The sequence below is a fragment of the Pangasianodon hypophthalmus genome, chromosome 24, assembly GCF_027358585.1.
Source record: "Pangasianodon hypophthalmus isolate fPanHyp1 chromosome 24, fPanHyp1.pri, whole genome shotgun sequence".
In the NCBI taxonomy this organism is placed as follows: domain Eukaryota; kingdom Metazoa; phylum Chordata; class Actinopteri; order Siluriformes; family Pangasiidae; genus Pangasianodon; species Pangasianodon hypophthalmus.
In genome coordinates this window covers 17,854,823-17,872,658 of record NC_069733.1, presented here as the reverse complement: position 1 = coordinate 17,872,658, position 17,836 = coordinate 17,854,823, and the positions used below count along the sequence as shown (strand labels likewise).

General features: G+C 40.5%; 1 protein-coding gene across 4 annotated transcripts in view; it reads right to left on the bottom strand.

Moving 5' to 3' along the window:
- kat6a (K(lysine) acetyltransferase 6A) overlaps window positions 1-8,221 on the bottom strand; it is a 39,217-nt gene extending 30,996 nt beyond the window's left edge. The window contains exons 1-2 of one of the 4 annotated variants that reach the window (XM_053228874.1): window positions 7,886-8,221; window positions 1,488-2,774 (exon numbers count right to left, since the gene is read on the bottom strand). In XM_053228874.1, the coding sequence (XP_053084849.1) occupies window positions 1,488-2,117 (630 nt within the window). In that variant the 5' untranslated portion in view covers window positions 2,118-2,774; window positions 7,886-8,221. Of the gene's footprint in view, window positions 1-1,487; window positions 2,775-6,543; window positions 7,080-7,885 lie in introns of those variants that run through there. The other 3 variants (XM_053228871.1, XM_053228872.1, XM_053228873.1) reach the window with 3 other exon arrangements.
- Between the last annotated feature and the right edge of the window lie 9,615 nt (window positions 8,222-17,836).

The following is a 17,836-nucleotide window of genomic DNA, read 5'->3' as shown; positions in this document are numbered from 1 at the left end:
TAAATAAATCAATGCTATAATCAATATAACAGTTATATTATCTTATTGATAATAACTGCAGAATAAATTTAACAGCTGAAAAACATCACCAGCAAGTTACGCAGTATTCGTAAATATATAAATAAATATTTATATGGTTTATGTGGCAAAATTTAAATCAATACAATGCCACAGCTTTTTCCCCCCACATCGCTGAACATTTCAGCCGATTTCAGGGCCAGAAAAAAAAAAAAAAGGCAACTAAAAGCAAAAGACAAACACTCCACACTGTACAGCGATGCAGTTTACTCAGTTTCCCTGAGGAACATTTAAAAGTCATTCAATTATCATCAAGTGTTAATAACTAAAAGCACTCTGACAAACTTCAGACTGCACCTTTAATCTGATTTCAACGAGCTGTCAAGCAGGAAGTGAAACGTCGCTGCAGTCTGAGTGGAAACGAAACTAAAAAGCGTGCGTGTGTGTAATGATTAAAGGTGCGTGTGGGAGCTGAACACCACGCCACGTCCGCCTCTACCGTTCTCATGTGGTTTACACGACGTCGCTGTTTCCATCAAGGGAACAACAAGAAACTTCCCTTGAGTTCTGCAAACAATTCTTCACATTTAAAGAAACATGTAAAAGATTTAATACGTTCAAATTTCTCCTAAAGTTTGCACATGGTAAGAAACATGATCACACTGATCGCTACACTGGTACTGAGAAAAATTATGATAGCGATAACGATAGCTCAATATTCAACAGAAAAAAAATGTTCCAGCTACAATTCTTTAGACTAAACGCCTCGGTTAAATTCCTAAACCTCGTCAGAAAAACAAAAAGAGCCACATCATAACGGGTGTAAAGTGATCGCTGATTGAAAAACTGCTACATATTTCACCATCTAAAGGCAAAAAACATGATCTGACATTCACTTCTGACACGGAAGCGGCGTCCATGATCCAGACTCAGAGCTGCATTTACGACTGATTATATAGAAACAGATTATTTATTTATTTATTTATTTATTTTTAAACAACAGACATGCTTCTAACGAGAGTTATGGTTTCACACCAGCAATAATTGAGCATTTCTGAACATTTCTGCACCATATTATTAGATTTCCAGGTCAGTGTGATATTAAATGCAAAACATGACATTATCAGGCCTAGAAAATACATTTTTTTGAACTCTAAACAGCCATTATTTGCGGTGTAACAGTGTAACAAGTCGTATCGGGCCTGAACCGAGCCGTATCGGGCCTGAACCGAGTCGTATCGGGCCTGAACCGAGCCGTATCGGGCGCTGAACCGAGCCGTATTGGGTCGGAATCGGTCTTCTAATCCTTGCCTTATGACTTGAAATCCTATCGTATCATAAGGAAGCCGGAGGTTTACACCCCTAGTAACTTTCTACCATTACGTGATAAAAGCTTAGGCACTCGCGTCGGTACGTATATATCGAAAGTTGCTGTGCTGCGTGTTTTTACGCTTATCTCCTGCTCTTACCCGATCTTTCTCGTGAGGCAGCGGGCGTACAGGAGGCAGCGACTCCAGCGCTACGCGTCCGTCACTGCCGTCGCTTCCATCGTTGCTGTTTGCGAGCCGGAACAGCGGGCCGTGTTTAAGGACACGCCCGTGGCCGACAGCGCGTTTCAGCGCGAGTCTGAGCTGCTGGTGGAAGATCCTGGGCGCCGCCGTGCCCGTTAGCTGGCTCGCTACGTCCGCCTGGCACTTCAGGAAGCGTTCGATGCTCCTGAGAGACGACCCTCCGGACTCGTGCAGCCCCTCCAGGGCGCGTCGGATCAGCTTGTTCCAGTCCAGAGCCGCTTTCTTGGAAGCCCCGCTTCCTCCTCCTCCGCCTCCCGTACTGACTCCGCCCTTGGGCTTGGGCGGGACCAGGCGCCCGGGGTTGTCGGGGTCCTTGTAGGAGTTGAGGCCCTTGTTGGAGACCTTGAGGACAGTGCCATCCTGAACGCTGAGCTCGAGCTGCTCGAGGACGGTCTGGCGGTCGAGGCCGTGCGACGTGGACACGGCGTTGCAGATGCGCTCCTCCGACGGACGCTGCTTCTGCTTCTTCACCTTCTTGATGGCCTCCAGGATCCAGGCCGTGTACAGAGGGTTGGCCAGCTTCACCATGGCTGCGTTTGGGCCTGGCACACACTAAAACAAACACACACACGTGCACACACACTCACACACACTCACAGAGGCCTCAGCAGCCCTGGAGCCGCCTCTTCCTCCTCCTCCTCCTCCTCCTCCTCCTCCGCCTTTTTCCTCCTTCCTAGTTTACTATCCTTTGTCCCGTGTGGTGAATCCCTCAAAGCCACAGCGAAAAGAATCAGAAAGGAGGCTGATCACCATAGCATAAACTCCCCCTGAGACCCCCCCCCACCCCGAAGAAATAGATCCCAAAAATCCCGGAAAGCCTCTCTTTCCGTGTAAAGATTCCCAGAAAATTCAGAAAACCTGTGAAAACTCCACTCAAACCTCAAACTCCACACCAGCCCCCAAACGATCGTTTAATCAATCCGGAAGCGGTCTGTAGTGTTATCCGATAAACGCCTTCAGTTCCAACGTAGTGTTTAAAAAAAAAAAAAAAAAAAAAAATTTAAAAAGGAAAAAGAAAGAAACCCAAACACAAAAAAAGAATCAATCCAGAGAAGAGAGAGAGTTTCATCCAGCAGTTCTTGTTTTTTCTGTAGGATTTAAAAGGTCCAGAACGGAGCTCTCGGTCCCGGGTGCAGCGATGGACGATCGCCTTCACGGCAAACGCATTTTGGCTGCTCTTGAACCCTGAAAAAGACGAGAAAAAAATCAGTAACACACACACACACACACACACACACACACACACACACACACACACACACACACACACACACACACACACACACTCTCCTAAACTCATCACGCATTCCAGGCAACAAAGTAACAGAGCTACAATTCTAGCGACTCGTTTTTGGTTTCTTTTTGCTGTAAAGCGACAAACCGAGACCAATTTTCCCCCCAAAACCAAAATCTATGCCAAGTTTCCATCTTTCCGTTGGTTTTTATTACAATAGTAACACACACATTAAAAAAAAAAAAAAAAAAAAATACACTCTGCATTTTGTCCTCGTGACGTGACACGGCACATCATTACGCTGTTAAGTTCTGGATTCTGATTGGTCGGAAGGTGTTGAATCATTTTCTAAAACAGCAGCTCTAATACGTCATGGTTTCTATAGTAACAGCTCATTCACAGAGACTTGTACAGTGTGTGTGAAACGGTTAACATAGTGCAGTTTTCTGTAAAGAGACGTTTATGTAACATTTATGGAAGGAGTCTCCAGTTTCAGCGTTTTGTAACAGTCAACAGTTTAGGCTTTGCGGTTTCTCGGTTAAGTGACAAGCTGCATAAGTGTGAACAGGAACTAACTTGTTTCGCACAACATGTTTTATTCCTTTGAATAGAAACACAGCTGTCCTGACAGTCAACATTACAATTCGCACAATTTCGTTCGGCATGACTCAAAGTAAGATCTTGGCAGCCGAATCGTTTCTGTTACGCGGCGCACGACACCTCGGATAAATCCATCCATCACACTCTTCCTGTCTGTAAACAAGACCGAACACAACACACACACAGAGAGAGAGAGAGAGAGAGAGAGAGAGAGAGAGAGAGAATAAACGAGCACCGTCTACCATCAGGTTATCGTGATGCAGTAGAACAGCGCTGTATCTGCACATTTCAGCAAAATTCAGCTTAAAGCTTTATAAGACCTTTTAAAAAAAGGCACCTTGAGACATTTTAGTTGTGATCTGAGACGCTTGCGACACTATTAAAGACTACATTTAAGCTTAATATCGAAGCATGATATGCATATATAAATCCAAAACAGCCCTGACAGGTCAACACGGAGAAAAATCCCACGACAAAGTCCTACCTTTTTTTTTTTTTCCAGAACAAATCACCTGAGCAGGTTCGGTCTTTCACATAAACATTAGCGAGAAAGCACAGCATAAGAGCAGAATTAGGATCAAATGTAGGAGAAATGTAACTGTGCTTGAATCATTTCCTAAAGACTCCAACCACGTTCCTCCTCCAGCCTTTAAATGTAATCTGTCAATCTGTCGTTTACTTTAATTTGAGCGAACACTTGCAAAATTATTTTAGTAAATAAGAATTCACCTGTACATCCCTGGACAACAGTGTACACACCGGTACATCCCCTGTGCACCTCTGGACACTAGTGTGAATCCCCGTACACACCTGTACGCCCCCGTGCATCCCCGTACACACCTGTACGCCCCCGTGCATCCCCGTACACACCTGTACGCCCCCGTGCATCCCCGTACACACCTGTACGCCCCCGTGCATCCCCGTACACACCTGTACGCCCCCGTGCATCCCCGTACACACCTGTACGCCCCCGTGCATCCCCGTACACACCTGTACGCCCCCGTGCATCCCCGTACACACCTGTACGGCCCCGTGCATCCCCGTACACACCTGTGAGTCTCTGTGCACACCTGTACGTTACTGGACAACACTGTATACGCCTGTATGTCCATGTGCATCCCTGTATACACCTGTGCACCCCTGTACTCACCTGTAAGTCCCTGTGCACCCCTGTATACACCGGTGCACACCTGTACCTCAACTGTAATTCCCTGTGCACCCCTGTATACACCTGTACGTCCCTGTGCACCCCTGTATGCACCTGTACCTCCCTGTGCACCCCTGTATGCACCGGTGTACACCTGTACCTCAACTGTAATTCCCTGTGCACCCCTGTATACACCTGTACGTTCCTGTGCACCCCTGTATACACCGGTGTACACCTGTATGTCCCTGTGCATCCCTGTATTCACCTGTACGCACCTGAGCATCCCTGCACGCACCTGTAAACCACTGGACATCCCTGCATATCCTTGTATATCCCTGTATACACCTGGACACTCCTGCACATCTCTGCACTTCCGCATGCATCCCTGTAGCTGACTGAGAGAGCGCACGACGCGATGGTCTTTTTACCATTTAAGCACGATCGCTGTGACGAAATTAGAAAATTCTTTTATCGATGCGCTCCTTGACATTTAATTATAAAATTCAGAAATATGAGCATTTACTTAAACAAAAAACTGAGCTGAAATTACAGATGTTTGTCAAGTATCAGTATCGGAAAAAAAAAAATAAATAAAGCATGTTTAAAGTAAACACCTTGTAGCAGGACAGTAAAAGTTTTAAACAATCCTGATGGACCAGATAAAGAACTGAATGGGCCTCAGGATCTCCTGAAATCTGAAGAGTTCAGAACAGGACTGTACAGGACTTCATCATACCTATTTACATCCATAACACACATCATTTATTAATACGGCTGATGCTCGTCTTTTATTGCTTCTCTAACTGGTAATAAAGCTTCTATTCTGATCTAACGGTGATGCGGAGCTATTTATCTGTCTGATGTTGTCTTTAGAAAAAAAACAAAACGACACAGCGAGACCATACAGCAAACTTTTCAGTCGATTCAGTCAGAAACTGGGCTTTTTTTAAACGCAAGGAATAAACATCGATGTGGTGAAGTTACAGTAAACTCTGCTTCCTATTTTCCTATTCCACCTTTCTATTTTTTTTTTTCTTCTCAAAGTTACAGAGAAACTCCTCCGTCCTGAAGATGTCGGAAAACATAAACCTGCCGCTTTACCACTGACACTGGAGACTCCTTCAATAAACGTCTTCTTACAGAAAACATCGCCGTATCAACGATTACACGCGTTTTTAATCCGTTTACGTGCCGCGTCCGCCGTACGAGTCCTTGTGAACGAGTCATGAGACGTTATGGTCTCGAAAACTAATTAGAAAATACCTCACGCTTTTTTCTTTTTTTTTTTTTTACTCTATAATTGAATACAAGGCTGTGTTTGAAAGATGGAGCTTCTCCACCATGTTCATGATCTGGTGTGAGATTAATAAGTGCTTGTTATGGCTTCAGGCTGAATAGATGAATGTGTTAAAGCGAATTTAAAACCTCAGAGCTTCACAGCGGTCCAAAAAAAAGCTGAATATTAGATTTAAGCTCCAAAGTTTGTGTCAGTTTTTGGCTTTACATCACAGAGCTGCATCCTGAAGCATGGAATCTGCAACCAAAACAACAACAACAACCAGCAGGAAACAACCTAAACACAGTGTTCACACTAAATGCAACTAAATATAACCCTGATATTTATAATCACAGTATTCAATAATGTCTTGATTTACCAACAAATTGGGTTTTGTTAGATTTTGGGTTTGTTTTTAGCTTGTTTAGATGTAACTACAGCACTGTTATAGACATAATAAAACGTAAAGTTATATTCTAAAATATATATTTTGAAATATAAATCACAAAAAAAGTCTTAATTTCATCAAAGGAAGGAACTAAAACGTAAACAAGGAGTCGTAAACAAAATATTTAGCCATGAGGCTACGATAGCAGTGAAGAAATAATATTAAAATGATCACATACGCTTGAATAAATACCTTATATTTTATATATATATATGTGTCTAAGAGTGATGTTTAAAGCATTTCACATACCTTAAAACTCAGGAATTACGGGTTATAATATTAGTTTACGTCCAACTTTTTTTTCGCGCTAGCTAAGCTAGCTGCCTGTTTTGCTAGCAAACTGTTTACATTCGCATGGCTTTCAGAAACGATCCAAAAAACAACAATAAACGTACGTAAAATACAATAGCAATTCTGTTCGAATTTGCTACAACGATAGATCATATCAGTAAAATCAATAACACGAGCTGGTGTTGTTTTTTTTCTTCTATTCCTAGCCGTTGTAGCGAGGCTAAGCTAACCCACTTCGCTAAGATCTCCCACTGAGAAATCCGCGGCCTGGGAAAGCTAGACAATACAAACGCAAAGCACAAAGCGAGAAAATATCGTTTTTTAAAATTGTCGTATGACTTACATTTCAACCAGTACACGTTGCTTATGGATTAAACAAACAAATAAGCACGCAAATCGTGGCGTCGTGTTATGTAGAGGAGTCTTTCCTCGTAGCATTGTGCGCCTTGACGCAAAGCGCGGCCGCATCCTCCCATTTTCCTACTTCCTTCCCCCGCTCTCCCCCTCCCTCCCTCCCGCAGAGCGCCCGCCGATGGCGCGGTGGTGGTGGCGGGGAAACGGACAAGGCCTCCTCCTCCTTCTCCTTCTCCTCCCCAAAACAAATTTTATTTTTATTTTCCTACATTCATTGTTTACATGTGTGTGTTTGTGTGAGTGTTTTTTTTTTTTTTTTTTTTTAAACCAGCAGTGATAATAATGTACTTTATTGTATTGCTCGGTAACACATTTTTGTCCTTGTTGTCTTGTCCGTGGTTGTTTTTTTGGTTTGTTTTTGTTTTTTTTTAGCAGCATGTCATTGTCTCAGGGTGGAGGCGAAGCTGCATACGAGATGTTCTAACGACTAAAACAAACACTTTCGAGAAATAAGACAATTAAAAGTTATAGAGTAATCGTCAGCGTATTCCTATTCCAGCAACGGGCCTGTGACTCGTCCTGCCTCTTTTCCTCTCCTCTGCCTTCACCAGCCCCTATTTATACCCCCTCTCCCCCCCCCCCCTTCCCACTACCGCGCGCGCGAGCTCTCCATCCATCCCCTCTTCTCTTCTCTTCTCTTTCTCGCTCGCGCGCTTCCCCTGAAAGACAGCTAGCGCGCGCGCGCGGGATCCAGTTACGGCTTTTAAAAAGCGGACTGGAATGGAGCCCCCTCCTCTCCCGCGCACTCGCGCGCGCGCGCGCCCACATATACACACACACACATATCCACATACATACACACTCCTTCCGCCATTAAAAAAAAAAAAAAAAAAAAAACAGCGTTTTATAAAAACAAACCAGAACCCGATTAACCGCCGCGACTCACCGGAATCTGGGATCGAGCCGCCGGGAAGGACGTGGCGAAAAGCACAGGAGACGCGCGCGACGACAACGACGAGCCCGAAAGCGCAGGCGGAGAGAGCGGTGGCTCGAGAGCTGCCGCCATCTTTGAGTGAAACAGGAGCGCTGCGCTCGCTCGCGAGGGGGAGGGGCGGAGCCTCGGGGACCGTCTGCATGTTTACACACTCTCACTGCAGCGACCAAAACACCCCGACTGCAGACACGAGCAAGGGATCAGTGCGAAGATCCTTCATCTCAAACACCAATATTCTGTGTGAAATTCAAGAATAAAAATTACTGATATTTACAGCACAATTTAATGTGTGTGTGTGTTGTTTTTTTTTTTTTTTTTTAATCAAATCCTACTGTGTAATAGCGATGAAGCTGTACTTAGGGACCGTCGCGATTTTCCGAGTTGCTGCTGGCAACGTAAAAACAAAATCAATGCAAATTAAAGGGTGTTTAAGAGTCTCTTAGAAATGTAAACTATATAGCCAAAAAGTAATACTCATATGCCCTTGTTGAACATCCCATTCCAGATTTATTCCTCCTTTGCTGTTATAATGAGCTCCACTCTTCTGGGAAGCTTTCCACTAGATGTTGGAGTGTGGCTGTGGGGATTTGTGTTCATTCAGCTACAGGAGCATTAGTGAGGTCAGGCGCTGATGTTGGGATGTCGAGGAGGTCTGGGGTTCAGTCGGTGTTCCAGTTCATCCCAAAGGTGTTCAGTGGGGTTGAGGTCAGGGCTCTGTGCAGGACACTCGAGTTCTTCCACTCCAACCTTCACACACCATGTCTTCATGGAGCTCGCTTTGTGCACAGGGGCATTGTCATGCTGGAACAGGTTTCAGCCTCTTAGTTCCAGTGAAGGGAAACTGTAATGCTACAGCAGTAGGGAAAGAAACACATATGGGTGTGATGGTCAGGTGTCCACATACTTTTGATCGTATAGTGTGAAACAGATAAATAAGACAGTGTACAGTGGGGTCCAGAAGTGTGAGACCGAACTGAAAATGTGGGATTTTTAAACTAAATTTCTTTTTAAAACTGGAACTAAACAGAAAGTTTTAGAATTTGGAAAAAAAATTTAAACCAAGAAAGGAAATGTTCAATATCTTAAATATTCACTATTCATAGGTCACTAAGCAAAATTGTGATATTGACCACATTAACACCTTTGTACAAAAGGACAGATTTTTTCTTGAGTTTTTCTTTATGCTGCATTCGACTTACCTCAGAAGCGGGAAGTCAGAGCTCAGAATTATGTCATTTTTGACCTCCGTGCTTTTGAGTTACAAAGTGGAGGAAAAAAAACAACAGCAGGAAGTGCTGTTAAAATGATATGATACACAGTGTTTCAAATCTACATCTGATGAGTGGAAAGGTCAGGAATAAAAAGCTCTCATAGCTCGAATAAATGAAATTCGATGGTACATATTCGCTCTGTTATTCTTAAAATTAAAGCTGATCTGTGAACAAAATGGAGAAAAATTCTTTTCCTCTGAACAGTGTCCCTGGCTGCAAACAGTTTGAGAACTGCTGCTCTAGAACACTGGATAAGTCTTAATGGGCAAATTAGCAGTGCCAAAACTTATGCCACTGAAAACAAGCTCTATTTAAACCTCTCTTATTTAGCCGCTTTGCTAAGCCATTGCTGATTTTGTTTAGATTCGATGTGAAGTGTGGAGAATCCAACGCTATTGGCTGTTGTGGAAATCACCCAAGCCCTTCCACACACTCTCTCCCTGACTTCCTTTTTCAAAAGGAAATACATCAACACACAGAATCATATCGCGGCCCTCGAGACGTTTCACAGGCACTTTAAGAGTTAGAGGATATTTACATATCAAAGAGAAGAGATGTTGTGCATTGAGTGTGTTTTTTCCACAGGATGAACCAATTGAATATGGTGGTTTTCTAAAAAAGAGGAAAAAAAGAAAAGAAAGAAAGAAACAAAGAAAGAAAAAAAGAAATTGCGCACACATACACACACACACACACACACACACATCACACTCAGCTGCCAGGGTCAAAGATTTTATTAGCCAACAATAAACCACTCCATAAACAACAATGACATCTTCACTACTACGTACCAGAGAGGGAAATAGATCTACTCAAGCATCTGAATTCATGAATCATTTCAGCAGTGCAGGATAATTGATTAACTAATCACTTTAATCTATTTATTACCCAATAAACCACAGTAACACTGAACTATAATGTACATGACTGACGCCACTACACAGCTCTCTCAGGCTATGATTATTATTTCAGTGTTAATAATTACCTTGTTGGTTGGAGTGGGTCAATTTTACACGCACTTCAGCAACAGTACTAATTTATATTCTTGGGGAAAAAAAAACAATAAGTAATATTAATTTGGCAAAGTTAATTAGCTTCGTAATTGATCCCACATTAATTAGAGTATGATTTATGTTTGCATTAGAGCTGAAGGCTTGTTTAAACATGGTGAGTAATAAAATGAGCTACTGATCATGTTTTATTCCTACTTACTTTGTTAGTCCTGTAATTAAATTCAGTTAAATCGCTTCCATGCACACGCAGACTGTTTCTCATTCCTAATGCTCATTCATACGAGGGTTATAACGCCATCGTCACCTTCTGACTGGGAAACTGCTTCAAACTGTAATTCATTCGGGATCTTTCTATCAGATTCGATTAAGAAGTGAGGCACAAATGAACATGAACCTGTCCAAGGCAATAAAGTTGGAAAATAATTAAGGAATAATACACTTCATGTCATGCTGTTAAAGGAAAATAATCAAAAACAGGGTGGTGTGATGAAGAGCATTCACTATCGCCATGCTGGAGTTGATTATTTTCCTGTAACAGCATGACCCTGAAGTGTTTTATTCCTCGTATACCGCAGCAATTTGCCAACATTTACAATCTTTTTTTTTATTAATGAATGACATCATACTTTTTATCTGTTTATAGTTACTTTTAACATCCGTGAAGCAAGTTAGTTCCTGTTCTCACTTAAGTTATAGCAGCTATAAACAGTTGTTCCCTCACCAGCCTCTCTTTTCTCTCTCTTCATGTTAAAAATGCAGCTTGTCATGTTACCGAGAAACTGTGAGAAATGTAAAGAAGTCCTCTGTCCTGAAGATGTCGAAAAACTTAAAGTTCCAGCTTTTCCTCTGATTATTACAAAGCACTGACACTGGAGACTCCTTCCATAAATGTTAAATAAATGTTTCTTTACAGAAAATGTTCAGTGTACAAGCCCCTGTGAAAGAGCTGACAATAAAATGAGCAAATCAATAAACTCGACTACTTACAGAGAATTACTGCTGTAATACAGAGAGAGAGAGAGAGAGAGAGAGAGAGAGAAGGGTTTTAATTATTGTTATATATTGCTATAATGACCATTATGACCATCGCTATTAGCACTCTTATGATTAATATATCTTTTATTAATAGTAGTATTTATGATTATTGAGGTTTTCTTTTGTTTTTTTGATGTTTGACAAAAGAAAGAAAGAAAGAAAGAAAGAAGGGACCCAGTGAAAGGGAAACAGGAAAAAAATAAAAAAGAAAGATAATAGAAAAAACAGAGGAAAAAAGAAAGATAGGAATACAAGAGGAGGAAGAGAGAGTGGAAGAAATATAAAGAAGTCCTCTGTCCTGAAGATTAAAACTTAAAACTTAAAGTTCCCGCTTTACCTCTGACTGTTACAAAGCACTGACACTGGAGACTCCTTCCATAAATGTTTCTTTACAGAAAACGTTCAGTGTACAAGCCCCTGAGATTGAGCTGTTGCTATAGAAACGGTGACGTATTAGAAGGAGCGCATTAATATAAACCTGTGATTTTGGTGTAGAAGAATTCTGTCATTACACTCAACATTTTAAGACCGTAAATCATTCTGAGGAAAACACCGCCTCGAGTCAGGACTCCGGGCAATTTTCCTCCAAACTCAAATATTTTGATAAGAATTAGAGCACAGACGCGAGTCACGGCCGTAGATAATAATCCCTGTTTGGAGGATTGAATTATCTGAAGCTGCGAGCAGATCTAATCTGATTAGCTCAGTCCTCTGAGAGAGAGCGGCCTAACCGGCGGCGTTAAGTGATTACCATCATTACAGCGTTCCCATGGCATTGCAAATTACACAAACAATGAAAACACAGCCATGTGATCACTCCAAAGTGTGAACCTTATATTCAAGTCACAACAGACTGACAGGACTAAAAGCCATAATTAAAAATTACAATTAAAATATTTCACCGTAATTCAATAATACCATGATATCCTCAGGGAAAAGGGTTTTTTCCCTTTCCATTTAACATTCTTGTGATATTTCCACAACTCTCTATTGCAATTATGTGCTCATTTATATATATATACATATACACACATATATATTTTTTGACGTATGGTGAAAAAGACATATTGGAATATATTTTACGGTGACTCGTTAATCCTGACTGTGAACAAAATGTCATTTTTATTTTTAATGATAATAAACTGATCAGATTAATTTGATATTCCTTGAGACAGTGGCTTATACTTAATAAACACACATTAATGATACACAAAGACTGTCATATTCTTGACTTCATTATGCTCCATCTGCAAAATTTTGCATGTACAGAAAAATAAAATTAGACAGTTTTTTTAAATGCTTTTTTTAAAATTGAATACATATTTCTGAAGGACTTGTTAATACCGGTTATAAATTCATTATTAAACATGCTAATCTACAGCAGGGCATGACAGGTTACAGATTTATTATTTTATTTTATTTTTTTTAAAATATGTGTACAAAGTATTAATTCAAGCACATTAAAAACTTTTAAAAAGAAATTATAAAAACATATACGTTATATATATATATATATATATATATATATATATATATATATATATATGTATATATATATATATATATATGTGTGTGTGTGTGTGTGTGTGTGTGTGAGAGAGAATAATAATTAATAATAAAAATATTTGTGTTTTTATTAATGTTATTACTAATAATATATATTTAGAGCAAAACAAAGAATTTTGAAATTACTGAAAAAAGAAATTGCAAAAAATTTAAAGAAAGAAAGATGTAAAGAAAGAAAGAAAGAAAGAAAGAAAAAGAAAGAAAAGGTAGAAAAGAAAGAAATCTAAAAAAAAAAAATAGCAAAACAATAATAACTTTATTGCCACCTTCAATATTTAATGTAATAATTCAGGAGCCATCTGCTGAACATCAGAGATATACTAGATGATTTATAATGAGTGTTTTACTCCGACTATCACACACACACACACACACACCCACGCAGAAGAATGTGTGTAGTGTTGGGCAACATGAGGGAACTTGATTGGTAAAGCATGAAGAATGTGTGTGTGGTTATTCAGAGCAGAGCTTAGTGTGTGTTACGACTTACATAAGAGACGGTAAAACCCATCTGTGACCAAAATAACAAAATATAAAAATAACAAATAATAAAATATATATATATATATATAACTGGACTAAATGGATTTAGAGAAAAGCATCTATAAAGGAAATAAAGAGTTTCTGATATTCAGTTTATTCGTATACTTACTTTTTCTTCAGATATCGTGAGCTGAAGGTATAAAGACTCCAGTGAAAAGGAGACATCAGCCACAAAGAATCATTTCCCAAATAAATCAACTTCATAAATCAATAAACTCGACTACTTACAGAGAATTACTGCTGTAATATGGAGGGAGAGAGAGGGAGAGAGAGAGAGAGAGAGAGAGAGAGAGAGGGGTTTTATTATTGTTATATATTGCTATATTGACCACTATGACCATCGCTATTAGCACTCTTATGATTAATATATCTCCTGCTGCTATTTAGCACTTTTATTAATAGGAGTATTTATCATTATTGAGTTTTTCTTTTGTTTTTTGATGTTTGATGTTTTCTGATGAGAAAGAAAGATAACAGAGGATACAGGAAAGATAGGAATACAAGAGGAGGACGAGAAAGTGTAAGGAATAGAAAGGAGAGAAAGAGAGAAAGAGAAAGAAAAGAAGAAGGGAGAGACAAAGGGAAAGGAAGAGAATCAGAGAGAGAGAGAGAGAGAGAGAGAGAGAGAGAGAGATTGTGTTTTGAGGGAGGAGTTACAATCACAGCCGTTGTGTCCACCAGGGACGTCCATAAAACTGGCCATTACTGCTTTTGTCCATGTGAACTAGAGAGCATCCTGCTGGGGCTGGCACTCAGCCAAAGCCCCGAACCCAACCCTACACACACACACACACACACACACACACACCACTCCCTTCCTGGAACAGGCTGAGGCTTACAACGGAAATTTCCAGAATGCCGAGCCCCCCACCCTGATCACCCACCTGTGTCTCTGTGTCCACACGGGGGAAGTTTGGCCCTGTGGAGACACCGTAGTCTTGTCTTCTGTTGTCTGTTCACAAATCAACTCAAACACTTCTGACTCACACAAAACCACTGAAGAATTTCCATCAAACACAAGAACCCAGAAACTTTCCTTCACTGAGATCTCACTGAAGTTGGAGCTTCTAGAGATAATTTCTCCTTCTTCAAGAGTCCTCACTGTAGCGTGAGGGCGGAGCTGAGCCATATGACAATATGATATTGATACACGATAAATTATATCACGACACACTTTTATTCGATCCCAGGCACTTTTATGAAATCCCGTTAATCTTTTGTCAGAGGTTTTCATTTATTTATTTATTTATTTCAGCTAGATTAGATTCAAGTCAGTGGAATTTGTTGAACAGTTACATGTGCAAACCTTCACACCGAGTTCCACTTTAAAGAATTTGCTTCGACTGTGTTGAAATGTGAAGGACACAAAATGGAGGAACAGCTGACACTAGCACTTTATAGTTACTGCTATCTGACTATAAATATATTCCTTAAAAAAGACGCAAGCCCGGATTAACTTGAATTATCATGTATTTTTAAAAACATATGGTACAAGAACAGGAAGAGAAAGTAGTACATCTATGTACAGGGGATATAAAAAGTTTACATACCCCTGTTAAAATGACAAGTTTTTGTGATGTAAAAAAATGAAACCAAGATAAATCATGTTGATCTTTTCCACCTTTAATGTGATATAGCCATGTCACTGAGCTCAGAAATAACCGATCACCTTCAAACTCAGGTTCAAAAGTAATTATCATACAGCTGTAATCAATGAAGTAATTCTGATTAACTCCAAATAAAGATCAGCTGCAGGATTTTCTGTAGGATTTTCTTGTCATCTTCATGGTTTCATCCGACTGCCAGAGAGCATTTATGGGCTCTCACTGTCAAAAGGTATCAAAACATCAGATATACCGTGGAACACAGTGAAGGCCATCATTAACAAGTGGATAAAATGGAGCGCCACAGTGACATTACCAAGAACAGGACGTGCCTCCGAAACTGATGACAGGACAAGAAGGAAACTTATCAGGGAAGCTGCCGAGAGACTTACAGCAACATTAAAGGAGCTGCTAGGAATATCTGGAAAGTACTGGTCACGCCCTGCAATCTCTCATTCTTCACATGTCTGGGCTGTGGGGCAGGGTGGCTAGACGGAAGCCATAAAAAAAACCAAACAAACAAAACATCCAAGCCTGCCTGAATCACCCCAAACCATGTGGCAAGATATATTTGTTGTGCAAAATCAAGATTACCCGAAGAACACCATACCTATGGTGAAGCATACTGGTGGCAGCATCACACTATGGAGCTGCATCTCTTCAGCTGGGCCTGGGGCTCTAGTCAAGATGGAGGGAATCGTGGATAGCTCGAAATACCAAACTATTTTGAAACGAAACCTGCAGGCCTCTCTTAGACAGCTGAATACGTAGGGGTGTGTGGACGTTTTATGTTCACTGTATAGTAGCATATAAAGTAGTGTTAAGCAACAGGGCTTAAGGGATTTGTAGCAATCGTAAACTCACATTTAGCACTTTAGCCCATAAAAATCAGGCAGTATGCAAGTTTCATTTGAAAAACAGTCAAAAACACTTAAGATCTAGTTTACCATATACCCACCTGTTCTTGGTACCACACCGATTATGACACAGAGGACCCTGGTCCTGAAATCTGATTGGCTGAAAAAAAAACATCAGTCCTAAGAACCTTCTACCTGCGAATATATTCATGGTAGATCAAAGTTTCTTTGGCATTACTGCTCGATAAAAAGATTATGTAAAAAAAACCTTTACGTGAACGAAACGTGTTGCATGTTACATGTTATGGGTCTGTATATTGCAGAAGATAGTATTTTATCTTCAGGCATTGTGGGCAATTCTTAAAAGAGCTCATGTTACACCAAGCAATTGAACTTCGCTAATAACTCGAGTAGCTAAGTAGGTCCTAACCTAACCTGCTGGTAGCTAGCTGGGGATGGATATAGCTAGGTTTTTTACTGATACCACTTTATTTATTTATTTATTTGCCTGGAATAAAATTAGCTAAGCAATTAGGGTATTTCAGGTATTAGATCCAGATTATTCAATACATACCCTCCAGGAATTTTTTTCCTGAAAGTGTACTCATATTTTATAGTACTATCTAGAATGGCACTCAACTAAAGCTAGCTATAGCTAACTACTGTCTAAAAACAATACAACTGCAACTACACTTTTAGGGGGATAAGGTGAGATCAAATGTTCTATAAGGTTTTTTCTAAGAGTGTACTAATAGCCAATACCACTATCTAGGAACTTACTCAACTAGCTAAGCTAGGAAACCTATCTGTCTTCTTACTTTAACAATTACAACTGCACTCCTTTTGTTGAAATGGTTATATATAGAACCACTAAGCATTCTTCGGTTTGTCCCTTAATACTAAAACAGAGGGTATACCTGTCAGAGAGCACTCAAAGGAGAAAGCTAAGAACCCTTGACTACCCAGAGAACCCTTGAGAAACCCTTTTTTTCTTATAGTGCACTTAATTTTTGGCCCTCTGCAGGTTCAGCTTTAGAAAAAAGTGAAATAAGGCTCATAGTCGAAGTCCAAAATGTTCTGCAGACAACAATGAAAGCCACAAGACCCTCTTGCATTCCTCCAGGGTTTGTTGGCGGGATTTTTTCCCTTTGAGCCTATAGCAGACATTATCTACCCCCTCTGCTCTGTCTACCTCCCACTTTCTCTGTCTTTCTCCAACACCCCCTTCCTTTTCTCCTTCATTCCCTCACTCAAACTACAAGTCAGGGATTCCCCTCCCCCGTTCTCTCTCTCTGTCTCTCTCTCTCTCTCTCTCTCTCTAGCAGTGCAGACCCCTTCACTTAGGCCTCCAGGAGCTGTGCTCCAGTTGTGGTTCCTTCTCGGTTCTCCTGTCGCTTTCTGGAGATGGATGGCTGCACGGGTTGGCTTGCATGATCACGTTGCCATATGCACTTTCCACAACAGAGGAGTTGAAAGTTTCAGACCCCTTTTTAATGTACACGATGAAAGATTTATTTCAGATACCATTTGAAAACGTTAATCAGTTTGATTGTAAGTCCATTTGTGTGCTTGAAGCAAATCCAAGAAATGGGACCAACAATTCTTCAAAGAGATCAGCTTCTAAAGCTAACTAGAGAACTACTCAATGCTACTCACACTGTATGAATTTATGGATTAAAAAACAAGTCAAATCTCCAGTGTCTCACAGTAAGTCAGCATAACGTCACCTACAAATAAACACAGTGGCAGTTTCACTAAGAAAAAAAAAAAAAAAAGACCACTAATGGGTTCTATCCCCTGAGTTATGACCCCCTATGAGTTATGACTCCTAATCAGATGACGCACAGTCTCTCCGTAGTTCCTGCAACTCGTGGGCCTGGCCCTCTAAGAAAACAAGCAATCATGGTTGTAGCTCATGTACTTTGTACTTTATAAGAAAATTTAGAATCACTACAGGGCTCCTGAATTTCAGTGGTTCGACTCCTAATAATAAGAAAGCAATTATAGAACTCCA